Source organism: Podarcis bocagei, assembly GCF_964188305.1.
Source record: "Podarcis bocagei genome assembly, chromosome: Z".
NCBI classification, from domain to species: Eukaryota; Metazoa; Chordata; class Lepidosauria; order Squamata; family Lacertidae; genus Podarcis; species Podarcis bocagei.
In genome coordinates, this window is record NC_138140.1 from 13,902,432 (window position 1) to 13,924,573 (window position 22,142).

A 22,142-nucleotide genomic window follows, 5' to 3' on the forward strand; every position below is an offset into this window, starting at 1 on the left:
AGCAGTTTTGATATTTGTAGATGCAGAGAAAGCCTAGATAACATTTCCTGGAGTTTCATGAAGAAAAATCTTCAGGGGATGGGGGTTGGACAAAACTTTGAAAACGGCACAGGTGCGATTTATTCCGAACAAAAGGCCAAATTGACAGTCAATAATGTGGTGACAGAAGAATTTAAAATAGAGAAAGGGACACGACAAGGCTGCCCAATTTCCCCATTGCTTTTTATTTCGGTTCTGGAGATTTTGCTAAATATGATTAGAAGGGACCATTTGATTCAAGGTATTCAGGTCGGAGTTAAACAATACAAACTTAAAGCTTTTGCAGATGACCTTGTTCTGACATTACAGGAGCCAAAATCTAGCACTAAGAGGGCTTTAGAATTAATCCAGGATTTTGGGCAGGAGGCAGGTTTTAAATTGAATAAGTTAAAAACCAAGGTTTTGGAGAAAAATTTGACGCCAATAGAGAGAGAGAGGTTTCAGAAAGAGACAGACTTAACATTAGTAAAGAAGGTAAAATACCTGGGGGTGAATATGACTTCTAAGAATGTGAATTTATTTAAAGATAACTATGAGAAATGTTGGTCAGAAGTGAAAAAAGATTTAGAAATTTGGTTGAATTTGAAGCTTTCCTTGCTGGGTCGAATTGCTGTTATCAAGATGAATGTATTGCCGAGAATGTTATTTCTATTTCAATCACTGCAAATTATTGATAAGATGGATTGTTTCAAGAAGTGGCAAAGAGATATATCTAGATTTGTCTGGCAGGGCAAAAAGCCCAGAATAAAATTTAAGATACTTACTGATGGTAAAGACAGAGGGGGGTTTGCCCTGCCAGACCTTAAACTTTATTATGAGTCAGCAGCTTTTTGCTGGCTGAAGGAATGGCTGCTTCTTGAAAATACAGATGATTTGGATCTTGAAGGTTATGACAACATATTTGGGTGGCATGCATATTTGTGGTATGGCAGGGTAAAAGCACATAAGGCATTTAAAATCCATATTGTCAGGAAAGCATTGTTTAATGTCTGGATAAGATATAAAGACTTTCTGGAGAGTAAAACCCCAAGGTGGCTATCACCTATGGAAGCGAAAGCTTTGAAAAAACTTAACATGGAGGCCAAATGGCCAAAATACTGGGAAATTTTAGAACAGGAGAAAGCATGCACGGCAAAGGTGCATAAAATGGAGAGCAGAAAAGGTTTCCCCAGAAAATTCGGGACAGACAAAATAAAGGACATCTTCACACAGCAGAGCTCTCTCCCACAAGATAAAATGAAGGCCAAACAGTTAGATGGCTTTAGCAGCGGATTAGACAAAACAATGGGGCAGGAAAAGCTATATACAGCCAACAGCCACAAGGTCTCCCCTCCACTGTTGTAGGCAGCATGTTGTTCCAGGGAATTGCAAGTGGGGTGAGCACAGATCCTGCTTGTAGAATTCCCTTTTGGGACATCTGGTTGTGAGAATAAGACGGGCTTTGGGCCTGATCCAGGCAGGCAAAAGCACTCAAGGAGGGTGCAATGTAGGACTGGTGAGGGTGCATTGCTTGGAAGGAGTTTTGAGGGCCAGACACATAGGCCTGGAAAGTGGCCTTTGGTCCAGGGGCCTGGAGTCCCCCCACCCCTGATTTAGAAAAACCCATTGTCACTGAAGCCGGTATGCCAAGGCACAGAGAGGCTTCGCAACGAGAGACACCTGCAGAAGGCGTGGGGTTTTCCCCTGCTAAAAGTATGAAATGGTTGACCTGGAAAGTATGAAAGGAATAAGGAAGTGCTCAGGTGATCAGGACACCCAAGGACAATGCCTCACCTGGTCCCACCCCTGATCCAGTGGCGGCATGTGCTAGAGAGAAAAGCAGCGACAAGGAGAGGAGAGTTAACACCACCAGAAGCAAGAACAGCAAGAGGGGAGAAAGTTTTATCAAAAGAGGCAATGGCATTCTGGGTTAAGAGCACTCTGCTTATTCTGTGGTCCAAGCGCTGATTATATCTCTCAAAATCCAAAGAGACTCAGGTTAAGATGCATGGAAGATCCCTTAATGGCAGGGTTTGCACGCTGATGCCCAAGCAAGAACAGGCCACAGCAAACCTGGACTTGCATGCTCTCCCCTTACATCTCCTCCTCTCATGCGGCCAGGAACCCTGACACTTGTGCCCAGCCATGGTTTGCTGTGTTGCCTGGGACAACGAGCTGCAGCTAACATCAACAATGGGTAATATCAAACACACCAACTTCAAATGTTTGTTTCAATAAGCTAACTTCAGAAACTAATTCTGCTTAACATTAATGGCTGTTCTCAGTCCAGACAACAGTGGAAGCAGCAGTTACCTAGAAGTGGAAACTCTCACGCCCTTCTTCTTGGCAGCATAGGAGGAGGTGAGGGGGACGCTCACTGTGCTTGCTCACCTCATCCCAATCCACAGTTCAGCATGGCATGTGAATGCAGCCAATGAGATCTTACTGTAGACCAATGTATTGCATTTTTTTTCCTTACCCACTCTGTTAGATTTTAAAGGGACATTCTGTTGTTCTCTCATATTCAACCTGAGGTGCTTTGCAAAGGATTACCTGAAGCTTATGAATCTTTTACCTATATGTGCATGTATACCTAGCCAGTCGTTTGTTCTATTTTGTTGTTGCTGCTGCTCAGAAATGTAACTTCTTTCTGGCCTGCAGGCAAAGGGGAATTGTGACCTGCACTAGCGATTGTGAACTCCTGGGATAGCACTTGCCCTCCCCACAGCCTCAGTCACTTGGCCTTCCTGTTGTGGCTGCCACACTGCCAGGGCTTACCTTCTCCTGTTCAGCATGTAGGACCCTTGCCTGGGTGTGCTCCATGGTCCTCTGCAGTGAGCTGTTGCTCTGCTCAAATATCAGGTTGCCCTGCTCCACATAGCTGGGGGAAGAATTGTTTTTTACACATGTGAATGTTTGCATGATTTGATACTTTCCATCCTCTCATGTGAAAAATAATAATAAATCAAGGCAGTATCATATGTAGATCTCACTTTTGAAAAGCCACCCTAGCAGAGCTTCTATCCTTTATATCAGAATCAGAATAGTTCTTATTTCATGTTCCATCTTTCCTCCAAGGAGCTCAAATACTGGTATATAGTTTTCCTCCCTTTTTTATCTTCACAAGCCTGTGAGGTAGCTTAGGCTGAGAGAGTGTGACTGGCCCAAGGTCACCTTCAAGGCAGAGTGGGGATTGGAACCCTGGTCTCCCAGATCTTACTCTGACAGATCTTCTTAACTGCTACCCCACACTGGCTATATTCCTGTATTCCTCTATTTGTCCATCCAACCCAGTACTGTCCACTTTGACTGGCAGCAGCCTTGGGGTGCCTGGATTGAGCCAGGCCACCTGAGCTTTAGGCTCCCTGTAGTATGGAAGGAAGGGAGTTAACAAACCTGAGCACAGTAGGAAGAGTCAGTTAAGGGGTAGGATACTCAAGTGGCCTTTGGGACTCTGCCTCGGCCAAGCCCCTCACCTACCCCACCTCATTACCTCCCCAAGGGAGCTTGAGCCTGGCTGGAATGTGTCCTTGAACTGTGACAGTGCACCTTGCTTCCCTGGACAGGGAGAGGTGTGTGCAGAAAGAAGCCCCACATGGTGTATTTTCTGGCTGCACAGAAGGCAGGAGCAGCATCTGTTGCTCTGTCCACTGGAGCCCCAGCCCAGCCCTGGAATGTGGCCCCTGCCAGGTTGTCTATGAGACAAGGAGGCCCTCAGGATTCTTTGGAGGAAGCCACAGCTGTTGAAAATGGCATGGCGCTATTTGGAACGTATGATTTACTATGATTTATTGAATTTGTATACTGGACTTCATCCGTAGATCCCAAGGTGGTACAGTGCAGATGGGGCCTGAGTTATGCAGCTGAGGTGAAGGCCGAAAGCCTCAAACACAGAGGTGGCAACCTGTTTACTGCAGAGTTAGGATGTGACAACTGGGAGAATGGAAGGCTTCAAAGCTAAGGGCACCCTCAATTTATTTCTCACCCTGGCTTTGGAGCGGGAGTAGGAGGAGTCAGCCAGGCTGGGTCTGTAGCGGGGCTTTCTGATTGTGGTGCTGGTGAAGGTGTGAGGGAGTCCCTGGGGCCCAGGCTTTGTCCGGCGGAGTCAGCACCCTTTGCAAACCACACCTAAGGGAGCAAAAAAGAGGCATCATGGAGTCTGGTCAAGGCAACCACTGCCTCCATTTGTAGAACTTCATCCAGGCAGTAGACCGACCACCCAACAACCTTCTGAGGTTCTCTTGGTTGCTAACACGTTGGGAGGAAGACACACTCACCCGTTTGACTTCCAACTCAAAGGCCAGGGTCGAGTCCGGAGGAATGCATTCAGATTCTGCCAAAGACCTGTAAGCCAATGCTGGCGGGATGAGGAGGAACCGCCTACCTCCTCTCTTCATGCCAATCATCCCATCTTCACAGCTCTTCAAGTTGCAGAAATGGAGAACCAAGCAGAAAACAAATTTGGGTGACCGCCTTCGCTAAGGGCCAACTGCATCTGTGTGTATGTTTGTCAGGTTGGTAAAGGCTGGTTGAGAGCAGGGCACAGGAATACTGACAGTTCTCTTGCACTCTTGAGGACAGTACTGTAGTTTAAAGCAGGGATGAAAACCATTCCCTCTGGGGAAACCTTCTTGGTGGGGAGGCGCATGCCAGGAGTGGGCGGGGCTAGAGGGGAAAGCGGGAGGGGCAACGAATGTAATTTTTCCCTTTGTACAATAGGCTACCTTAGACACCCACTCACACTCCCCCCTCTGTCTCTCATCCAGGACAGCAAGAGGCAGCACTGGAGGTCCAGGACTGTTTTGGTCCAGGCCACAGAGCAGGCTTGGCGAGGGGCATGGCCTGGGGTGAATCCTGAGGGCCAGTTTCAGTCCCTGCTGGGCCTGAGGTTCCCCACCCCTCCTGTAAAGAAAGGCCAAGCCTGACTGACCAGTAGGGCAGGATGAGGAATTTTGCATGGATCGAGGTACTCTGTTTGGGTCTCCCACTCCAGCAGATCCTGGCAAGCGTAGACAAGCTGGGACAGTTACCTGCCTGCCGTTCTTGAGGAAGCCATTTGATCTGGGTCTGAGCTCAAAAAACATCACTGCTATTCAGCCTTCCACACAGCCCGGGCTGCTGAACTCTGCTTAGATGTGGAAGTGGAGGCAAGAATCCCTAACTGGAACCTTGCACTGCAGTGGGAAGATAGCGCCATCTTACCTTGATGATTTTACCAGAGCCTAGCTTCACACGCAGCAACTTTGCGTATATATTTGAGTCGAAAACCTGTTCCAAAAGTGGAAGGTCAATGGGATGAAATTACTTTTAATACAGAAGATAATAGGTTCATGTTTTGCTACTCCCACTGCTGAGCCAACAGCAATGAGTACCGAAGGACGGGGCACAGCTCAGGGACACAGACCTGTTTTGCAGGCAGAAGGTTCCAGGTTCAATCCTGGCATCTCCAAGGAAGGTCAGGGAAAGGCTTTTGCTTGGAAGCCTGGAGAGCTACTGCCAGTCAATGTGGGCGATGCCAACCTAGACCAGTGGCCTGATGCAGTGCAAGGCAGCTTTCTATGTTGAATCCCCTACCTAGCGGTGCCTCCCATGTTGCAGATTGGGTAGAATTATGGTTGAGAAATGGGATCTACACCTTGAAGACAGGTGTAGCTTAGGACCTAACAGCATGTGTTTCCCAGGAAGAAGGTCCTGGGTTCCCTCCCTGGCATCTCCAGTTGAGAAAGGGCGGCAAGGCTGGGAAAGGTCCTACCTTTGGAGAGCAACCAATGCAACCCCCATGGAAAAGCAGTGGCTAGAGCCCATTGGGGTTGGGGTCAAATGCACATTGAGCTGTGAAGCAAGCTGGGTGAGCCTCACCAAGTCCCTCTCTAGTTTCATTTCCTTGCAATGTTATTGAAAGGCAAAAGGATGGGGTTGTGGGAGAAAAGGGCTGTATGCAAACTATAAACCAGGAGTGGGAAAGCTGTGACCATGCAGTGCTGCTAGAGACCTCAACCCCCATCATCCCCAGCCACCCCCTCTGCCAGGTCTCACCTGCCCAAGACTACCGTTCTGGAACAGCCAGCTTGTAAAAGTGATCTCCAGGACATCTCCGGTCGCCACACCTTGGCCGTTTCCGAGAACAAGATCCTGGCACAGCACAGAGTCAGGAAAAGGGCTGCTGTTATATTTGGCAATGCACAGCTGCAAGGAGGAAGAACCAAGCCCCTTTGTGTCATTAGCCTGCATTGTCATCCGCACCTATGCAATCTGGCCCAGTGCAGGACTGGCTGAAGACCCCAGGGGCCTGAAAAGGCCCCAACTGGCTACACCACCATTCCTTGCTCTCCCTGGATACTTCTTAGTAGCTGGCAGAGAAAGCATCTGGTGACTGATGCAAGAGAGCTGACCTCCCACGAACACTAGTTCGTGTCTGCAGGTCAGCAACCCCCCCACCCCAAAATGCAATGCACGCCTCTGGCACCTGTTTGCTGAAGCCCACAGCCGCCATTTCTGATTCAAACATGATGGACCAATTCTGCCTCTGATCATCATAAAATGTGCAGTAGTTGTTGGGCTTCACCTGCGGAAAGAGAAAGGAGAAAGTGGAATTCTGAGCAGCAGACAGCCTCTGCTCAAAACAACTTTCTTCCTGATGGGTATTGCTAAAGACTTTGGGTTGTGTCCCAATGTTAGCCCTACTCAGAGCAGACCCATGAAAATTGATGGACATGATGAACTTTGGTGCATTAATTTCAGTGAATCTACTCTAAGTACACACACACACATCAACATATGTAGTGTGTCATGTTTAGAAATGGAAAAATGCTATAGGATTTCGGGGTGGAGGGCTACCCCAAGGGATGTTAGCTACAGTAGGTAGAATGTCATTTCCTTTACTTTGTTGCCTCCATGTAAGCATTTTATCCATAGAGGGGCCCCCTGGTTCTAACACCATTCAAATCTAATGGGTTGCAACAAGCATTGTTGTTGTTGTTTAGTCGTTTAGTCGTGTCCGACTCTTTGTGACCCCATGGACCAGAGCACGCCAGGCACTCCTGCAAGAAGCATTAGCCCTACTCAAAGCAGACCCACTGAAATTAATTGACCACAGCTGAGACCTCATATGCAATGTGCATTTCCAACCACCAAAGAATTCTGCTTAGCTTCAGCCCATGCCCTGGTCCTTGAAGGTCTTAATGTCAAAGCTTACCGTGAATACAAAACAGGCATGGATGCTGGCAGTCGCAATCTGCTGCAGCTGGCTGATATAGAGAAGCACTCTGTACTGGATTCCACAAGAGACGGAAGGACAGAAGAAAACAGGAGCAAAAGTGAGGAATCAAAAACTACGGGGCTGGCTCTTTTCAAAAGCACCTGGAGCTCTTCTTATACCAGGTAGCGTTTCCACAGCACCCCAACAGCCAAATGACATATTAACATATAAATACATCAGAGGTGTTCATCGTAGGAATTGCTTTGGTTGCAGGTGCCTGGCTTAGTTACATGTGGAGTGACTTCGTTACAATGGAGCAGGCGTGGGGAGCCTTTGGTGCTGAGCTACAACACCCATTGGCTCTTGCCAGCATGGCCAGAGGAGAGGGGTGATGGGAGCTGTCGTTCAGCGACATCTGGAGGACCAAAGGCTCCCTACACCTGGAGAAACCAAGGGGTGAGATCTGTCCTTTTCCGCCCAATCAGCTAAACGGGAATGACAGCCCAGTGTTTTATCCTGTCCCCACCACCCTCACCTGCAACAGGGGAGTGGGACAAGGCAATCATACCAGAGTCTTCCTGGAATAAATGCATATGTTTCCTGACATATTTTATCTGTTGCTTGTAAAACACCTGTGAATCCTTTCATAGCAAAGTGGGGCAGAACAAACCACTGAAGAGCTACTGAAAAGGACAGAGGCTGGAAAAACTGAATCCCTTTTCCAACATAAGCTGCTGAAACCCCCTTCCTTTTTTGAGTGTGGTGGGAACGTTTATTGATTTTTCAAGCCACGACAAAGTTACCGTCTCACCTCCCTCTATCCACTCCGCACACAATACCCCCTAGGCCCTTCTTTTGTCAAGATGCTAGTCCACATGGTTCTAGTTACATAAGAGCACAGGGAGCTGCCTTGGCCTGAATCAAACCACTGGTCTCTCTAGCTCAGGACTGCCTACTCTGACCGGCAGCAGTGTCCCCAGCCCTACCCAGAGGAGCTAGCAATTGGATTTGGGAGCTTCTGTCTGCAAAGTGGATGCTGTGTTACTGAGCGACAGCCCCTTCCCTGCTGAGAATACTTTTTGTAGAGAAGTGAGGTCAGAATAAGAAAAATGGGAGCTATAACCCTTGTGAGCTGATGAGGCAGAAAGAGACAGGAGCCAAAACAGCACCTTTGCTTTTTCCAGAGTAAGACACCATCAGGAAACCAGGATTCAGACAAAGGGAAGCATTTCCTTAGCCCAACCTACATCAACCCTGTATCCTCCAGATGTTTAGGACCAACAGCAGCTGTAGTCCCAAAAATCAGGAGGACAGCAGGTTGTCAGAAAGCCAGGCTACTTCAAGACACCACACCTCCTCCTCTTACCTCCTTGGTTGCATTGCTGCCCACTACAGCTGCTCCATACTTGCCATGTTTCACATATTTCCCATTGGTACTGGAATAAGAAGAGAACACCTCTTAGCTTCCCACAATTGTTGCCACCATGCCAACCCCATGGGTTATATTAAGCAGCTCTTTACAGAGACTTCCCAGGGGTTGTTTAACTCCCATCAGCCCAGGCCATCTGGCCAACAGTGAGGGGTGATGTGGGGGGGGATAGCAGCCCAGCAACATTTTATCAGCCCACAAGCTCCCCATCCCAGGAGGTCTCTATCCTCATTTCAGTTCAGTGTTGGCTAGTGCCTCAATGGGGTGAATGCAGGGAGCCCAACTCTAGGTGGCACCAGAGCCAACGACAAGAAGGGCCAGCTAAGTCTAGGGCTGTCCCCATCCTCCTCCCTGCTGTGTTCTACCATGGCAGCATGGAGACTGAGGGGGAAGAGGAAGCTGACAGGAAGTCCTGCCCTCTGGATCGGTTGGACGTAAGAAGGCAGGCAGGTGGGAGCCAGCTGGGGGCAGAATGAGGGGGTACCTTCCTACTGGAGCTGCTTTCACTGGTGTGGCATAAGGCAAGGAAATCAACAGCACATAGAGCCAGAGTCAATGATATCCACAGCCTGATTGGCTGGAAGTAAAAAAACAACAACGGGCAGGTGGGGGCAGGCTGAGGTTGAGTTGGCAGTGCCCCATTCACCCTAATCGACCACCCCCAACTGTTGTTCAGTTCCCCCTCTTTCCAAAGAAGCCAGGCAAGATGGAGAGATGATTGCAAAAGATGTGAGCACAGGACTTGGGTAGCAAGAACACACTGCAGCTCATCCCCTCTGCTGTAGTACTCACAACAAATATGCATGAACAACTGTAGCGAAGAAAACTGACTGCACTGCTGCAGTTGGCACAGGAGAAGCAGCGGGTGCAGCAGCAGCAGCTGCAGGAGGATGCTTCTGGGTAGACAGACCTGCAGCTGGAGCAGCACATGAGAAGGGTAAGTGCTCTGTTACAGAACATTGCTTGCAAACATCAGGCCAAGTTAGCTCCCTTGTCTTGGGACCAAGCCAGTTGCTCAGATTAATGAAAAACAGGAAGTTGCCTTGTATGGCGTCAAACCACCGGGTCCATCTACCCCAGTGTGGTGAATACAGACCACCAGCACCTTTCTGGGGCCCCAGGTCAGGGGTCTCTCCCCAGCACTACTCGTGAGTTGTCACAGACCAACCCAGTTGATTATGTGGGGCTTCAGAACCAAAGGTTGGACTAGATGGGCCACTGGCCTGGTCCACAAGGGCTCATCTTATGTTCCTGGGCATTGTGAACAGTTTACTTACCGGTAGCTGGATGACTAATTTTGGCCCGCTTGGATGGCCTGTATTGGAAGAGCACATTTCCAGATTCTGTAGTTGTCTGATCCTGTTCAAAGAGAGAGGCCAGCCTGGTCCTGGGCAGAAAAAAATAGTAACCATTCACTTCATTCACAGATGCTCATGTTTCACTGCAGGTTGGCGATTTTGTTGCAGCCTTCCCCAAAGACCAGAGGGTAATGGATTCAAAAACTAGAATCCTGTCAGTGATTAGTTTATATTTATTTGATCTGATGAATTTGTGATATTGCTGTACTGATGCTTGGCTGTAACTAATTAGATAATTGTTCATATTCAATTTAAAATATATTTAGTGAAACTGGGAATATAAAAATTAGTGGATACATAGGCCGGAGATTACTATCAGATTGGTAAAATTGTCATGATTGTATTAAGAAAGATTGAACTTAATTGACATTCATTAATTATCACATTGGAATATTGACATGATTGTATTAAGAAAGATTGAACTTAATTGATATCCAATCTGTAAGACAGAAGGAAAGAGAACAAATTACCTAGTGAGCTAACTGAATTTCTTAGTGATGTATGGTAAAAAAAACAACTGTGACAGGTTCTGCGGCAGTTTCAGCCTCACAAAACAGGAGAACTTCTGTAACTGACATGCATCAATCACTAGATATGAGAGAATTAATTTTAAGTTTGAAGAAATATATCCAAGATTTAAAAAATAATGTAAATGAAAAGGCAAAAGCAACAGAAGAAAAACTTAATTCAATGGGAGTCAAAATAGATGAAAATGTGAAAATAACAGCTGAGTTATCAACTCAGGTCAATAATTTAGTACAAAAAAATTCAGAACTGACGAAAATAGTGCTAGACCTTAAAGGTAAAACACAGAATCTAGAGGAAGCTCAGAAAAAATTACAAAATGAAAATAGAGAGTTGAAAAGGGAATGCGATAAGATAAGGAAAGAAACAGCAGATCTGAAAGCACAGCAGGATTCAACTTTGGACTCTATTGCGATGTTGCAAATGCAGAGAAGGGAGAATACCCTAAGATTCAGAGGACTAACAGAGGACGCAGAGGAAATAATTGAGGAAAAAATCTCAAAAGAGCTAGCAGCTTGGTTAGACCTAGAAGAAGCAGAAGTAGCACAAAAAATAGAAAAATCTAATGTAGCAAAAGCAAACAACTGGCCGGCTGATTATTTAGTCTCTTTTAACTCTATGGATTTCAGAAATAGAATTTTACAAGCTAGTAACAAGAAGAAATTTCAATCGGAAGGAAATGATATTATCGTCCACAAGATTATTCCAAATCGGTTGATAAAAAAGAGAGAAGCTTATAGACCTCTGGCCGAGGCACTAAAGGCAAAGGCAGTGGACTATAGGTGGGAGTACCCGGAAGGCATCTCTTTTTTCTTTAAAGGGAAACGTAGAAAGTGCTTGTCGGCATTAGATGCGGACAAGTTCTGGAGAAAGTACCGGAAAGACCTCGGAGGAAAAAGGCAATTGTTGGGAGAATCAGAGGAAATTGAACAAACAGTTGAGAGTTAGGAGACAGATCTAAGAAGGGAATTTATTAAATGTATACTGAGACCTTGAATGTGTAATTTTTTTATTTTTTTATCCCGTTGACGTATCATAAGAAATAAAGTATGGATTATAAATTTATTACTTGGAACGTAAATGGTTTAAATGAAAAATCAAAAAGGAACAAGGTGGAATATATTCTCGTTAAGCAAAAATATGATCTAATCTGTCTGCAAGAAACTCATGTAGCGGAAAAACATAAAAGAGTATTAAAAATAAGAGATTGGGGCTTGAGTTTATTGCATCAAGTAAAGAAAAAAAGAGAGGGGTGGTAATCTATGTAAAACCTCAGCTAGAGCCAAAACTGCTTTACAATGATGAAAAAGGTCGAACAGTGATTATAGAGGTTAAGATCAATAATGAAAAAGTGATAGTTATTGGAATTTATGCACCAAATGAAAGAAAATCCTAATTCTATCAATTCCTGGAAGAAAAAGTCATAGAATATTTAGGGGGGGGGGGAATTATATTATTAGGAGATTTTAATGGAGTAGTCAATCCAAACATGGACAGAACAATAAAGAAAGAAAAGAGGCAGAACAAACTCCCAACTACATTTTTCCAATTAATAGAACTCCTGAATTTGTTTGACGCTTGGAGGTTTAAGAATCCAACAGAGAAAGAATTTACACATTACTCAGAGCCACATAAATTGGCGGGATGAATCGACGCGATCTGGACAACAAAGGATTTATTAAATAATATTACAAAAGCCGAAATCCATCCAAGGACAATTTCTGATCACAGCGCGGTCTGGGTTAACTTTAAAGGAAAAGAAGAAAAGGTTAAAAGGTGGCGACTTAATGAGAGTATGCTAAACGATGAAAAAATTGTAGAGAAGGCCAAGCAAATCTTAGAAGAATATTTTAAGTTTAATTTAAATCAAGGAGTAGATCTAGAGACGGTTTGGGACGCGGGTAAAGCCATCATAAGAGGCTTCTTTATACAACAAAACACATTCCAAAGGAAAATAAAAGAGAAGAAGAAAATGGAGATCTGGGAGGAAATTAGAAAAAAGGAAAGGATCCTTTTCCAAAAACCAGATGATGAACTAATTAAGCAAAGTATAAAAATTTTACAGACGCAATTCTCCATGATAATAAATGAAGAGATAGAATGGAAGATAAAATGGTTGAGACATAGAAATTTTGAGTTTGCAAATAAACCTGGCAAACTTCTGGCCTGGCAATTAAAGAAGAAAAAGGAAGATAGAATTATCAATAAAATTTAAATTGAAGACAAATGGATTCAAGAACCGAAGGAAATTAGTAAAAACTTTGCTAGTTTTTTCGGAAAACTATATAAAGAAGATCCAGAGACTCTAGAAAAAATAATTGATTATTTGGGCAAAAATAAACTACCAATAATACCTAAGGAAAAAACTGAAAGCCTGAACTCACCAATAACAGCTATGGAGATGCAACAAGCTATACAGAGATCAAAATTAGGAAAGACACCGGGCCCAGATGGTCTTCCAGCTAATTACTATAAAAAGTTAGAACAAGCATTATTTCTTCCCATGAAAGACCTAATGAATAATATTCTGGCAAATGGAATGCTTCCTAAAACCTGGAAGGACAGCTTTATTACTCTTATCCATAAACAGGGAACAGATGCCTCGAACATGGCCAATTACAGACCCATTGCACTGCTAAATAACGATTACAAGATATTCGCAGACATTCTTGCAAATAGATAAAAAATGGTGCTGAAAGATATAATTCATAAAGATCAAACAGGATTTCTTCCCGGACGATTTATGCAATCCAAATTAGATGTGTGATTAATGTATTAGAATATTTGGATATTAAAATTGATAAACAAGCAGCTATTATGTTGGTAGACGCTGAAAAAGCTTTTGATAATGTATCCTGGAAGTTTATGAAAAAATTAATGGAAGAAATCAGACTGGGAGAAAATATTTCTAAAAGAATAAATGCCATCTATTCGGAACAATATGCAAAATTGATAATCAACGGAAGAATTACTGAGGAGTGCAAAATAAACAAGGGAACAAGACAGGGCTGCCCACTGTCACCACTGATATTTATCTTGGTGATGGAAGTCTTGAACAATCAGATAAGAAAGGATGAGCTTGTTAAAGGCATCACTCTGGGAAACAAAACATATAAAATCAAAGCCTTTGCGGACGATTTACTTGTTATGACTGAAAACCCTAAAGAAAGTCTGAAAAGAGTGCTGGAATTGATTAAAGAATTTGGAGATGTGGCAGGCTTTAAACTGAATATAACAAAAACAAAAATGCTTGTTAAAAATGTAACCACAGAAGAAAAGGACGACTTAGAAAAAGTACTGGGCCTGAAAATCTCTTCAAAAGCGAAATACTTGGGTATTTGGATCACCCCCAAGAACATAAACTTATTTCAGGATAATTACACCAAAACTTGGTTAGAGATTAGAAAAAAATTGGTAATCTGGAGTAAACTAAAATTAACATTTCTGGGTAGGATTTCCATTATAAAGATGAATGTGCTTCCAAAATTAATCTTCTTATTTCAAATGATTCCGATACTGGGTGAAGCAGGTTGTCTCAAGATATGGCAAAGAGAAATTTCCAAATTCTTGTGGGAAGGGAAGAAACCTAGGATTAAACACCTGATCTTAATAGACATAAAAGAGAGAGGAGGCTTTTCCCTACCCGATCTAAAACTTTACTACGAGGCTGCCTGTTTCACTTGGCTAAAAGATTGGTGCACGTTGCAGGATCCGGACCTCCTGGATCTGGAAGGTTTTGACAACCGTTGGGGATGGCACGCCTACCTAATATATGGAAAAGCAAAAATTCATAAAAATTTTACCAACCATATAATAAGAAAGTCACTCTTTGCTGTATGGGAAAAATATAAAGACCTGATGGAGCCTAAAGTCCCGTGGTGGACTTCTCCAGTAGAAGCCATAGCAGTAAAACGGAAAAATACTCGGGAAAGCTGGCCAACATATTAAATACTTCTAAAAAATGAGGATAACCAAATAAAATTAAAAAACTTTGAGGAGATAAGAGAACACATTTCAGACTGGTTCCAAAACCATCAGTTATTTGAAAAATTTAAATCTGACAAACAAAAGGGGTTCTCAGCAGAAATTTCCCGATTCGAATCTGATCTTGTAAACTCTAAAAGAAAAACTCTTTCCAAAACTTACCGACTCCTCCTTGACTGGACAGTCAAGGAGGAGGAGGTAACAGTGGCAATGGTGAGGTGGTCCCAGGATTTTGGCCATCCAATAACCATGGCCCAATGGGAAAATTTATGGAAGATCAATTGGAAATTCACAAACTGTTACACAATTAGAGAGAACTTTCAAAAAATGCAACATCGATGGTATCTAACACCACAGAAACTTTCAAAAATGTATAAAAATGTGTCAAGTAATTGTTGGAGATGCGGAGACTCAGGAACATTCTATCATATGTGGTGGATATGTAGGAAAATCCAGGTATTCTGGGAGAGTATACATGCAGAACTGCAAAAAATGCTAAAGATCTCTTTCAATAAAAAACCAGAGGCCTACCTCCTGGGAATAACAGATTTGGATATTCCACAAAAGAGTAAGGGTATCTTTTTATATGCGATGGCAGCAGCAAGAGTTTTGATCGCAGCAAAATGGAAGAGTAATGAAATCCCCTCTATACAAGATTGGATCCAAAAGCTGACAGAATATGCCGAATTAGATGGTTTATCAGAAAAAATAAAGAATAAATAAAAACAAGAATTTGTTTCTAAATGGGAGGTTTTCAAAGAATATCTGAAAAATAAATATAGTAGTTTAAATTCTGTTGCAGCATTCGAGGAACTTCAGTGATAGTGCTAGGTAGATAGAAGAAATTAGATTTATTGAGAATAAGTTTAATTATGAAAAAAAATGTGTATTGGCAATACGTAATATGAATTTGAAATATGGAATAGACGGGAAGTTGGGTCTTTAGTGTTAAGACCAATAGATGTTTTATTGTTTGCCAAGAAAATTATGTGTCTATGGTTATTTTTGTAATTTGTGTGTAATTTGGTATTTGTGTTTTTCTCTGTGTGTGTTTTTCTTGTTGTATGTATAAATAAATAAAATTATCTTAAAAAAAGAAGACGAAGCGAGCGGAACAGAGATTGTGAGCTTGGCTTCCCCTTCTGGGGAGAGTGACATTCTGGGAAGACATAGGTCAGGGGTCAGCAAACTTTTTCAGCAGGGGGCCAGTCCACTGTCCCTCAGACCTTGTGGGGGGCCGGACTATATTTTGAATATTTGGGGGGGGGGCATCTGCAGTTCTCCATAAATTTCTGAACTACAACTCCCACTGGCTATATGTCACTCTGACCTTTGCTCACTGCCAGTGTTGCCAAAAGCAACAGTGCAGTGCCCTTATTTTGAACACCTAAAATGTCACAGTGTAAGGGCACTAGAAATCTTTCTTAGGGTTCCTTTTGTAGAAGGAATCTAAGACCACAAAACACCTCCATTCAGTCCTGTTACTGGCACCCACTTTAGGGCAGGAGTTAGAATGCCAAATTGTGACCTGGGAGATCAGGGTGCAGACCCCCACTTGGAGATGAAGCTCACTTTGTGACTCTCTCTCAGTGTAACATCAGCACATAAGAAGTGGAAACAGAAAGCTAGAATTAGGAAAAGGGAAAATATTTCACCACAGCACAGGCAACAGGCATTTGTATGCAAATCAACCCTATGTACATTCATGGGGAAGTTCAGTTGAATTCAATGGAGTCTACTCCCCAATAAGTCTTGCTTTTTAAGAAAAATGCTCCTTTCCCCATTAACCCTTGGGGTGAACTTCCTACTCCCAAACCACTACTAAAATATAATGTATTCCCTCACTCTACAAAAGGTGTGGGGTTCCTTTGGCCCTCTGGATTGTAGAGCAAGTGCACTCCCATCACCAGTGGTGTAGGGGTCTGGGGTTGCGGAGGTTACTATTTCTGCAGCAGGGTCCCTGCCTCCCACACCCAATCATCATGAGAGGCGAACTTTTTAGCTCCAAAGCTAAGCATGTAAGAAACAGTGAAAACACAAGGCACTTCGGTTTCAGCTCAATGCTGGCTCTGCTCAGAGTTGGTCCACTGAAATGGGCGGGCATAACCAACGCATAGCTTAGTCGGATGCAACCCAGCGCCTCCCAATTCATCCTTAGCTGGCCGAAACCCCGCCCATTTCATCCTCACCAGCAACGCTGTGAGGCAGAGAGACAGAAAGAAGGAAAAAGAGAGAAAAAGAGAGAAGGAACCTTGCTGGCTCAAAGACGCCTAGCTCAGCTGAACTTCGCCTCTCTCTCAGGGCCTAACAGCAGGTATTTGCAGACAAAGCCCTCTGCATGTGCTCGGAATCACCCTTCGCAAGCCTGCACCCACCCACCCCAGCCCCACATGCTGCCCCAGCCCCACATACAGCTCTAGTCCCACATGCTGCCCCAGCCCCACATGCAGCCCCAGCCCCAGCCCCACATACAGCTCTAGTCCCACATGCAGCCCCAGCCCCACATACAGCTCTAGTCCCACATGCTGCCCAGCCCCACATACAGCTCTAGTCCCACATGCTGCCCCAGCCCCACATGCAGCCCCAGCCCCACATACAGCTATGGTCCCCTCACACAGCCCCGCCCCCTCACGCGGACCCAAAGACACCCGCACACCCCGCATCTCCCCCCACGCAGAGAGGCGCCACATTCTCACCCTCCCGTCGGAAGCTGGAAGGCCTCGTCTTCTTCATCCATGTCCCCCAACATCCTGACGGCCCCTCGCTCCCCGCCCATTTCATCCTCACCAGCAACGCTGTGAGTCAGAGAGACATAAAGAAGGAAAAAGAGAGAAAAAGAGAGAAGGAACCTTGCTGGCTCAAAGACGCCTAGCTCAGCTGAACTTCGCCTCTCTCTCAGCGCCTAACAGCACGTATTTGCAGACAAACCCCTCTGCATGTGCTCGGAATCACCCTTCGCAAGCCTGCACCCACCCACCCCAGCCCCACATGCTGCCCCAGCCCCACATGCAGCCCCAGCCCCAGCCCCACATACAGCTCTAGTCCCACATGCAGCCCCAGCCCCACATACAGCTCTAGTCCCACATGCAGCCCCAGCCCCACATACAGCTCTAGTCCCACATGCTGCCCCAGCCCCACATACAGCTCTAGTCCCACATGCTGCCCCAGCCCCACATACAGCTCTAGTCCCACATGCTGCCCCAGCCCCACATACAGCTCTAGTCCCACATGCAGCCCCACCCCACATACAGCTATGGTCCCCTCACACAGCCCCGCCCCCTCACGCGGACCCAAAGACACCCGCACACCCCGCATCTCCCCCCACGCAGAGAGGCGCCACATTCTCACCCTCCCGTCGGAAGCTGGAAGGCCTCGTCTTCTTCATCCATGTCCCCCAACATCCTGACGGCCCCTCGCTCCCCGCCCATTTCATCCTCACCAGCAACGCTGTGAGTCAGAGAGACATAAAGAAGGAAAAAGAGAGAAAAAGAGAGAAGGAACCTTGCTGGCTCAAAGACGCCTAGCTCAGCTGAACTTCGCCTCTCTCTCAGCGCCTAACACCACGTATTTGCAGACAAACCCCTCTGCATGTGCTCGGAATCACCCTTCGCAAGCCTGCACCCACCCACCCCAGCCCCACATGCTGCCCCAGCCCCACATACAGCTCTAGTCCCACATGCTGCCCCAGCCCCACATGCAGCCCCAGCCCCAGCCCCACATACAGCTCTAGTCCCACATGCTGCCCCAGGCCCACATACAGCTCTAGTCCCACATGCTGCCCCAGCCCCACATACAGCTCTAGTCCCACATGCTGCCCCAACCCCACATGCTGCCCCAGCCCCACATGCAGCCCCACCCCACCTACAGCTATGGTCCCCTCACACAGCCCCGCCCCCTCACGCGGACCCAAAGACACCCGCACACCCCGCATCTCCCCCCACGCAGAGAGGCGCCGCATTCTCACCCTCCCGTCGGAAGCTGGAAGGCCTCGTCTTCTTCATCCATGTCCCCCAACATCCTGACGGCCCCTCGCTCCCCGCCCATTTCATCCTCACAAGCAACGCTGTGAGTCAGAGAGACATAAAGAAGGAAAAAGAGAGAAAAAGAGAGAAGGAACCTTGCTGGCTCAAAGACGCCTAGCTCAGCTGAACTTCGCCTCTCTCTCAGCGCCTAACACCACGTATTTGCAGACAAACCCCTCTGCATGTGCTCGGAATCACCCTTCGCAAGCCTGCACCCACCCACCCCAGCCCCACATGCTGCCCCAGCCCCACATGCAGCTCTAGTCCCACATGCTGCCCCAGCCCCACATACAGCCCCAGCCCCACATGCAGCTCTAGTCCCACATGCTGCCCCAGCCCCACATACAGCTCTAGTCCCACATGCTGCCCCAACCCCACATACAGCTCTAGTCCCACATGCTGCCCCAGCCCCACATACAGCTCTAGTCCCACATGCTGCCCCAGGCCCACATACAGCTCTAGTCCCACATGCTGCCCCAGGCCCACATACAGCTCTAGTCCCACATGCTGCCCCAGCCCCACATACAGCTCTAGTCCCACATGCTGCCCCAGCCCCACATGCAGCCCCAGCCCCACATGCAGCCCTAGCCCCACACACAGCTCTAGTCCCACATGCTGCCCCAGCCTCACATGCAGCCCCAGCCCCACATGCAGCCCTAGCCCCACACACAGCTCTAGTCCCACATGCTGCCCCAGCCTCACATACAGCTCTATCCCACATGCTGCCCCAACCCCACATGCTGCCCCAACCCCACATGCTGCTGCCCCAAACCCACATACTGCCCCAGGCCCACATACAGCTGTAGTCCCACATGCTGCCCCAGCCCCACATACAGCTCTAGTCCCACATGCTGCCCCAGCCCCACATACAGCTCTAGTCCCACATGCTGCCCCAGCCCCACATGCAGCCCCAGCCCCCCACACAGCTATGGTCCCCTCACACAGCCCCGCCCCCTCACGCGGACCCAAAGACACCCGCACACCCCGCATCTCCCCCCACGCAGAGAGGCGCCGCATTCTCACCCTCCCGTCGGAAGCTGGAAGGCCTCGTCTTCTTCATCCATGTCCCCCAACATCCTGACGGCCCCTCGCTCCCCGCGCCCCTCGACTAAGCCCAAGCCGGGAGGCGAGAGCCGCAAAGTGCGCGGCTGCAACTTCTCGGCCATGGCTCAAGTGCTGGGCTGCAGAAGCGAAACCAGCAAGCCAAAGCGGCCGGCGGCATTCGCGGTCCCCAAACGGGCCAAACTTCCACGCGGAGGGAAGAAACGCGTGCACGGGGACGCCAGCGATCAGCTGTTGCTGCCGCTGCCGCGAATTTGGCGGCGGGACTCTTAAGTTTGACGGAAAGGGAGGGGGACACGGCTGGACCAATGGGAAGCTGGTTTCTGGGAGAGGGAGGCGGGAGGGCGGGTGACGCTCGCTCGATGCTGGCCAATGAGGTGGCGCCTCCGCTCGCCGGGCGAAGAAGGGACGCGTCTGAGGAGATCGAGGGAAGGAAGAGAAGGCGAGGAAGGCGCAGGTAGCTACCTTCCGAATCTTCTCATTGTGCTATTTACACTTGGTCTGGCAAAACACATTTCTTTCTTCTTATTTAGCGTTCTCGTTTAATACCCATAAACTTTTACTATGTACATTCTCCATATTCCAAGATTCATTCTAGGTCTGTCAGGAGATTAACGTTGCCACTCATTTTTAAGATCTTCCTTAAATGTTATCCGATCTTGATTAACTTTTGGTATTGAATTTCCTCTTATTCTCCCTGTTGTTCTGGCAAGTTGTAGATCTTCTATCATTTTTGCTTGCCAGTCCGTTTTTGTGGGGATGATATCACTGTTACCAGAAACAGCAGGTTCAAATTCTTTGTACTCATTCAAATCCTAACAGATGTTGGTTAGATCGGACAAATAGCTGAAGAGGAAACTGAGCTGGTGTAGCCAATAATGTGGGATTTAAGAGGTTTTTGTGGTAAGGGGGAATTGTGTGCTTTGACAATGTAGTGTGTTCACACCCTCAGTTGCTTTACTGTGTAAGTCGCTTTGAGGTACCTGAATGCAAAAATAATGTCGGATTTAAGAGGTTTGGTATGCATCTTACTCTAAACACCCATGACATGTCATAGAAAATAATCCAACTCTGGGATCATCTCTTGAGGTTAATTCTTGCACTGAACAAGTGTTGTGCGTTTCATTCCCACACACTGCTCCAGTAATGTTTGCAGCTGAAGCCTACATTTCAAGAAAGTTCCAGGAATCAGTGAACAGAAGCATTGCTGATTTTTCTACAATGTCTTATGACGAGCTTGTAAAGCTAGTGTAACCTGGGTAGCCAATTCAAAATTTGTGCTCACCAGAACATGCCCTTGCTGCAAAGAGCATGCTGCACCACTGAAAGATGGAGTAAGATGAAGGACAAAGATGCAAGGGTGTGATATCTTTCCCTGTTTCTGCACCTGCATCATCTTCCTCCAGCTCAAAGCCAGAAAGGTAAGACAGAGGTTTGTTTTGGCTCTCTGTTCACACCCAGCAAGTGTTTAGCAGAACTAAAGCAAGCTGTAGGCTTCTAACCATGTTTGGGACTGCGGAGAGCGTAATTATTTTTATCCCTCAGCAGCTCTAATGTCAGAAGAAGGCCTCAGATTTGACCCACTCGCAAGAGCACGTCTAACTCCTTGCTCTGATGAAGGGAGCAAGCAGGCCTTGTTTCTTCTAATAAAGAGTTAACTTCACTTACTACGTGTTATGTAGTGTAGTTTCACCCTGGGCCAACAGGGGGATACTGTATATAGTTTTCACTCAGGTCTGTAGATAGTTTTCACTCAGGTCCGCGGCAGTTATTTTAGGCGGGAACTCTGGGCTGTTGTGGTTACAATGTTGACAGCCGGCTGCCTATAAATACAGGCCGGCTGAGCTGTTCGCTGTCAGTTCTATTCCAGCTTACCTTAATAAAGAGCTACTTGAAGAAATCGCTGTGCCGGCTGCTATGTCAACCCACTACTTAACACTGGCGACGAGGATGGGATAGATGGACATCAGAGCACAGCCAGATGCGGCCAGCCTCTGAACTGAGCTGAATCACAGAGCGAAATCACTGAGCGAAATCACTGAGCGAAATCACTGGGCAGAACCAATTCAGAGCTGACTGTTCTGGCTAGAGCACTGTGTTCCATCCATCGCCCTTCACGCCGGCATCGGAATCATGGCTTCACTTGTGCCTCTACCGCCGTTTGCGCCAGCCTCTGAGTCATGGGACTCCTACCTCGCTCGGTTCGACTGCTACCTCCAAGCCAACGAGCTGACAGCAGTATCCATGGATCGGAAGCGGGGCCTATTCCTCAGCCTCTGTGGGCCTGAGGTGTTTGAGACGGCCCGAGCATTGGTTGCGCCTGAAGCAGTCCAGGCAACACCATGGGACACGATCCAAGAGAAGCTTCGCAACCACTACGCACCAAAGCCGTCCAAGATTGCTGCCCGCCATGCGTTCTACCACCGGAACCAGGCAGAGGGGGAGTCAATCAACAACTACGCCACCGCCCTGCGACAGGCTGCAATGCACTGTGAGTTCCGAGACTTAGACGATGCCCTGATGGATCGAATCGTCTGCGGGGTCCG

At 46.8% G+C, this 22,142-nt stretch overlaps 2 protein-coding genes across 2 annotated transcripts in view; both read right to left on the reverse strand.

Annotated features, from left to right (window-relative positions):
• Window positions 1-22,142, reverse strand: part of LOC308578661 (FK506-binding protein 15-like) — a gene marked incomplete at its 3' end in the record, with an annotated part of 88,128 nt that overhangs the window by 14,915 nt on the left and 51,071 nt on the right. The window lies entirely within an intron of this gene.
• On the reverse strand, window positions 1,223-19,700 carry LOC308578662 (FK506-binding protein 15-like; the record flags this gene model as incomplete). Its single annotated transcript, XM_081179141.1, has 15 exons — window positions 1,223-1,845; window positions 2,797-2,899; window positions 4,004-4,146; window positions 4,296-4,439; window positions 5,221-5,286; window positions 6,055-6,204; window positions 6,485-6,583; window positions 7,214-7,288; window positions 8,583-8,652; window positions 9,438-9,561; window positions 9,923-10,032; window positions 17,209-17,307; window positions 17,861-17,959; window positions 18,477-18,575; window positions 19,558-19,700. 15 exons carry the CDS (start codon window positions 19,698-19,700, stop codon window positions 1,786-1,788), a joined length of 1,584 nt encoding a protein of 527 aa, XP_081035267.1. The 3' UTR covers window positions 1,223-1,785.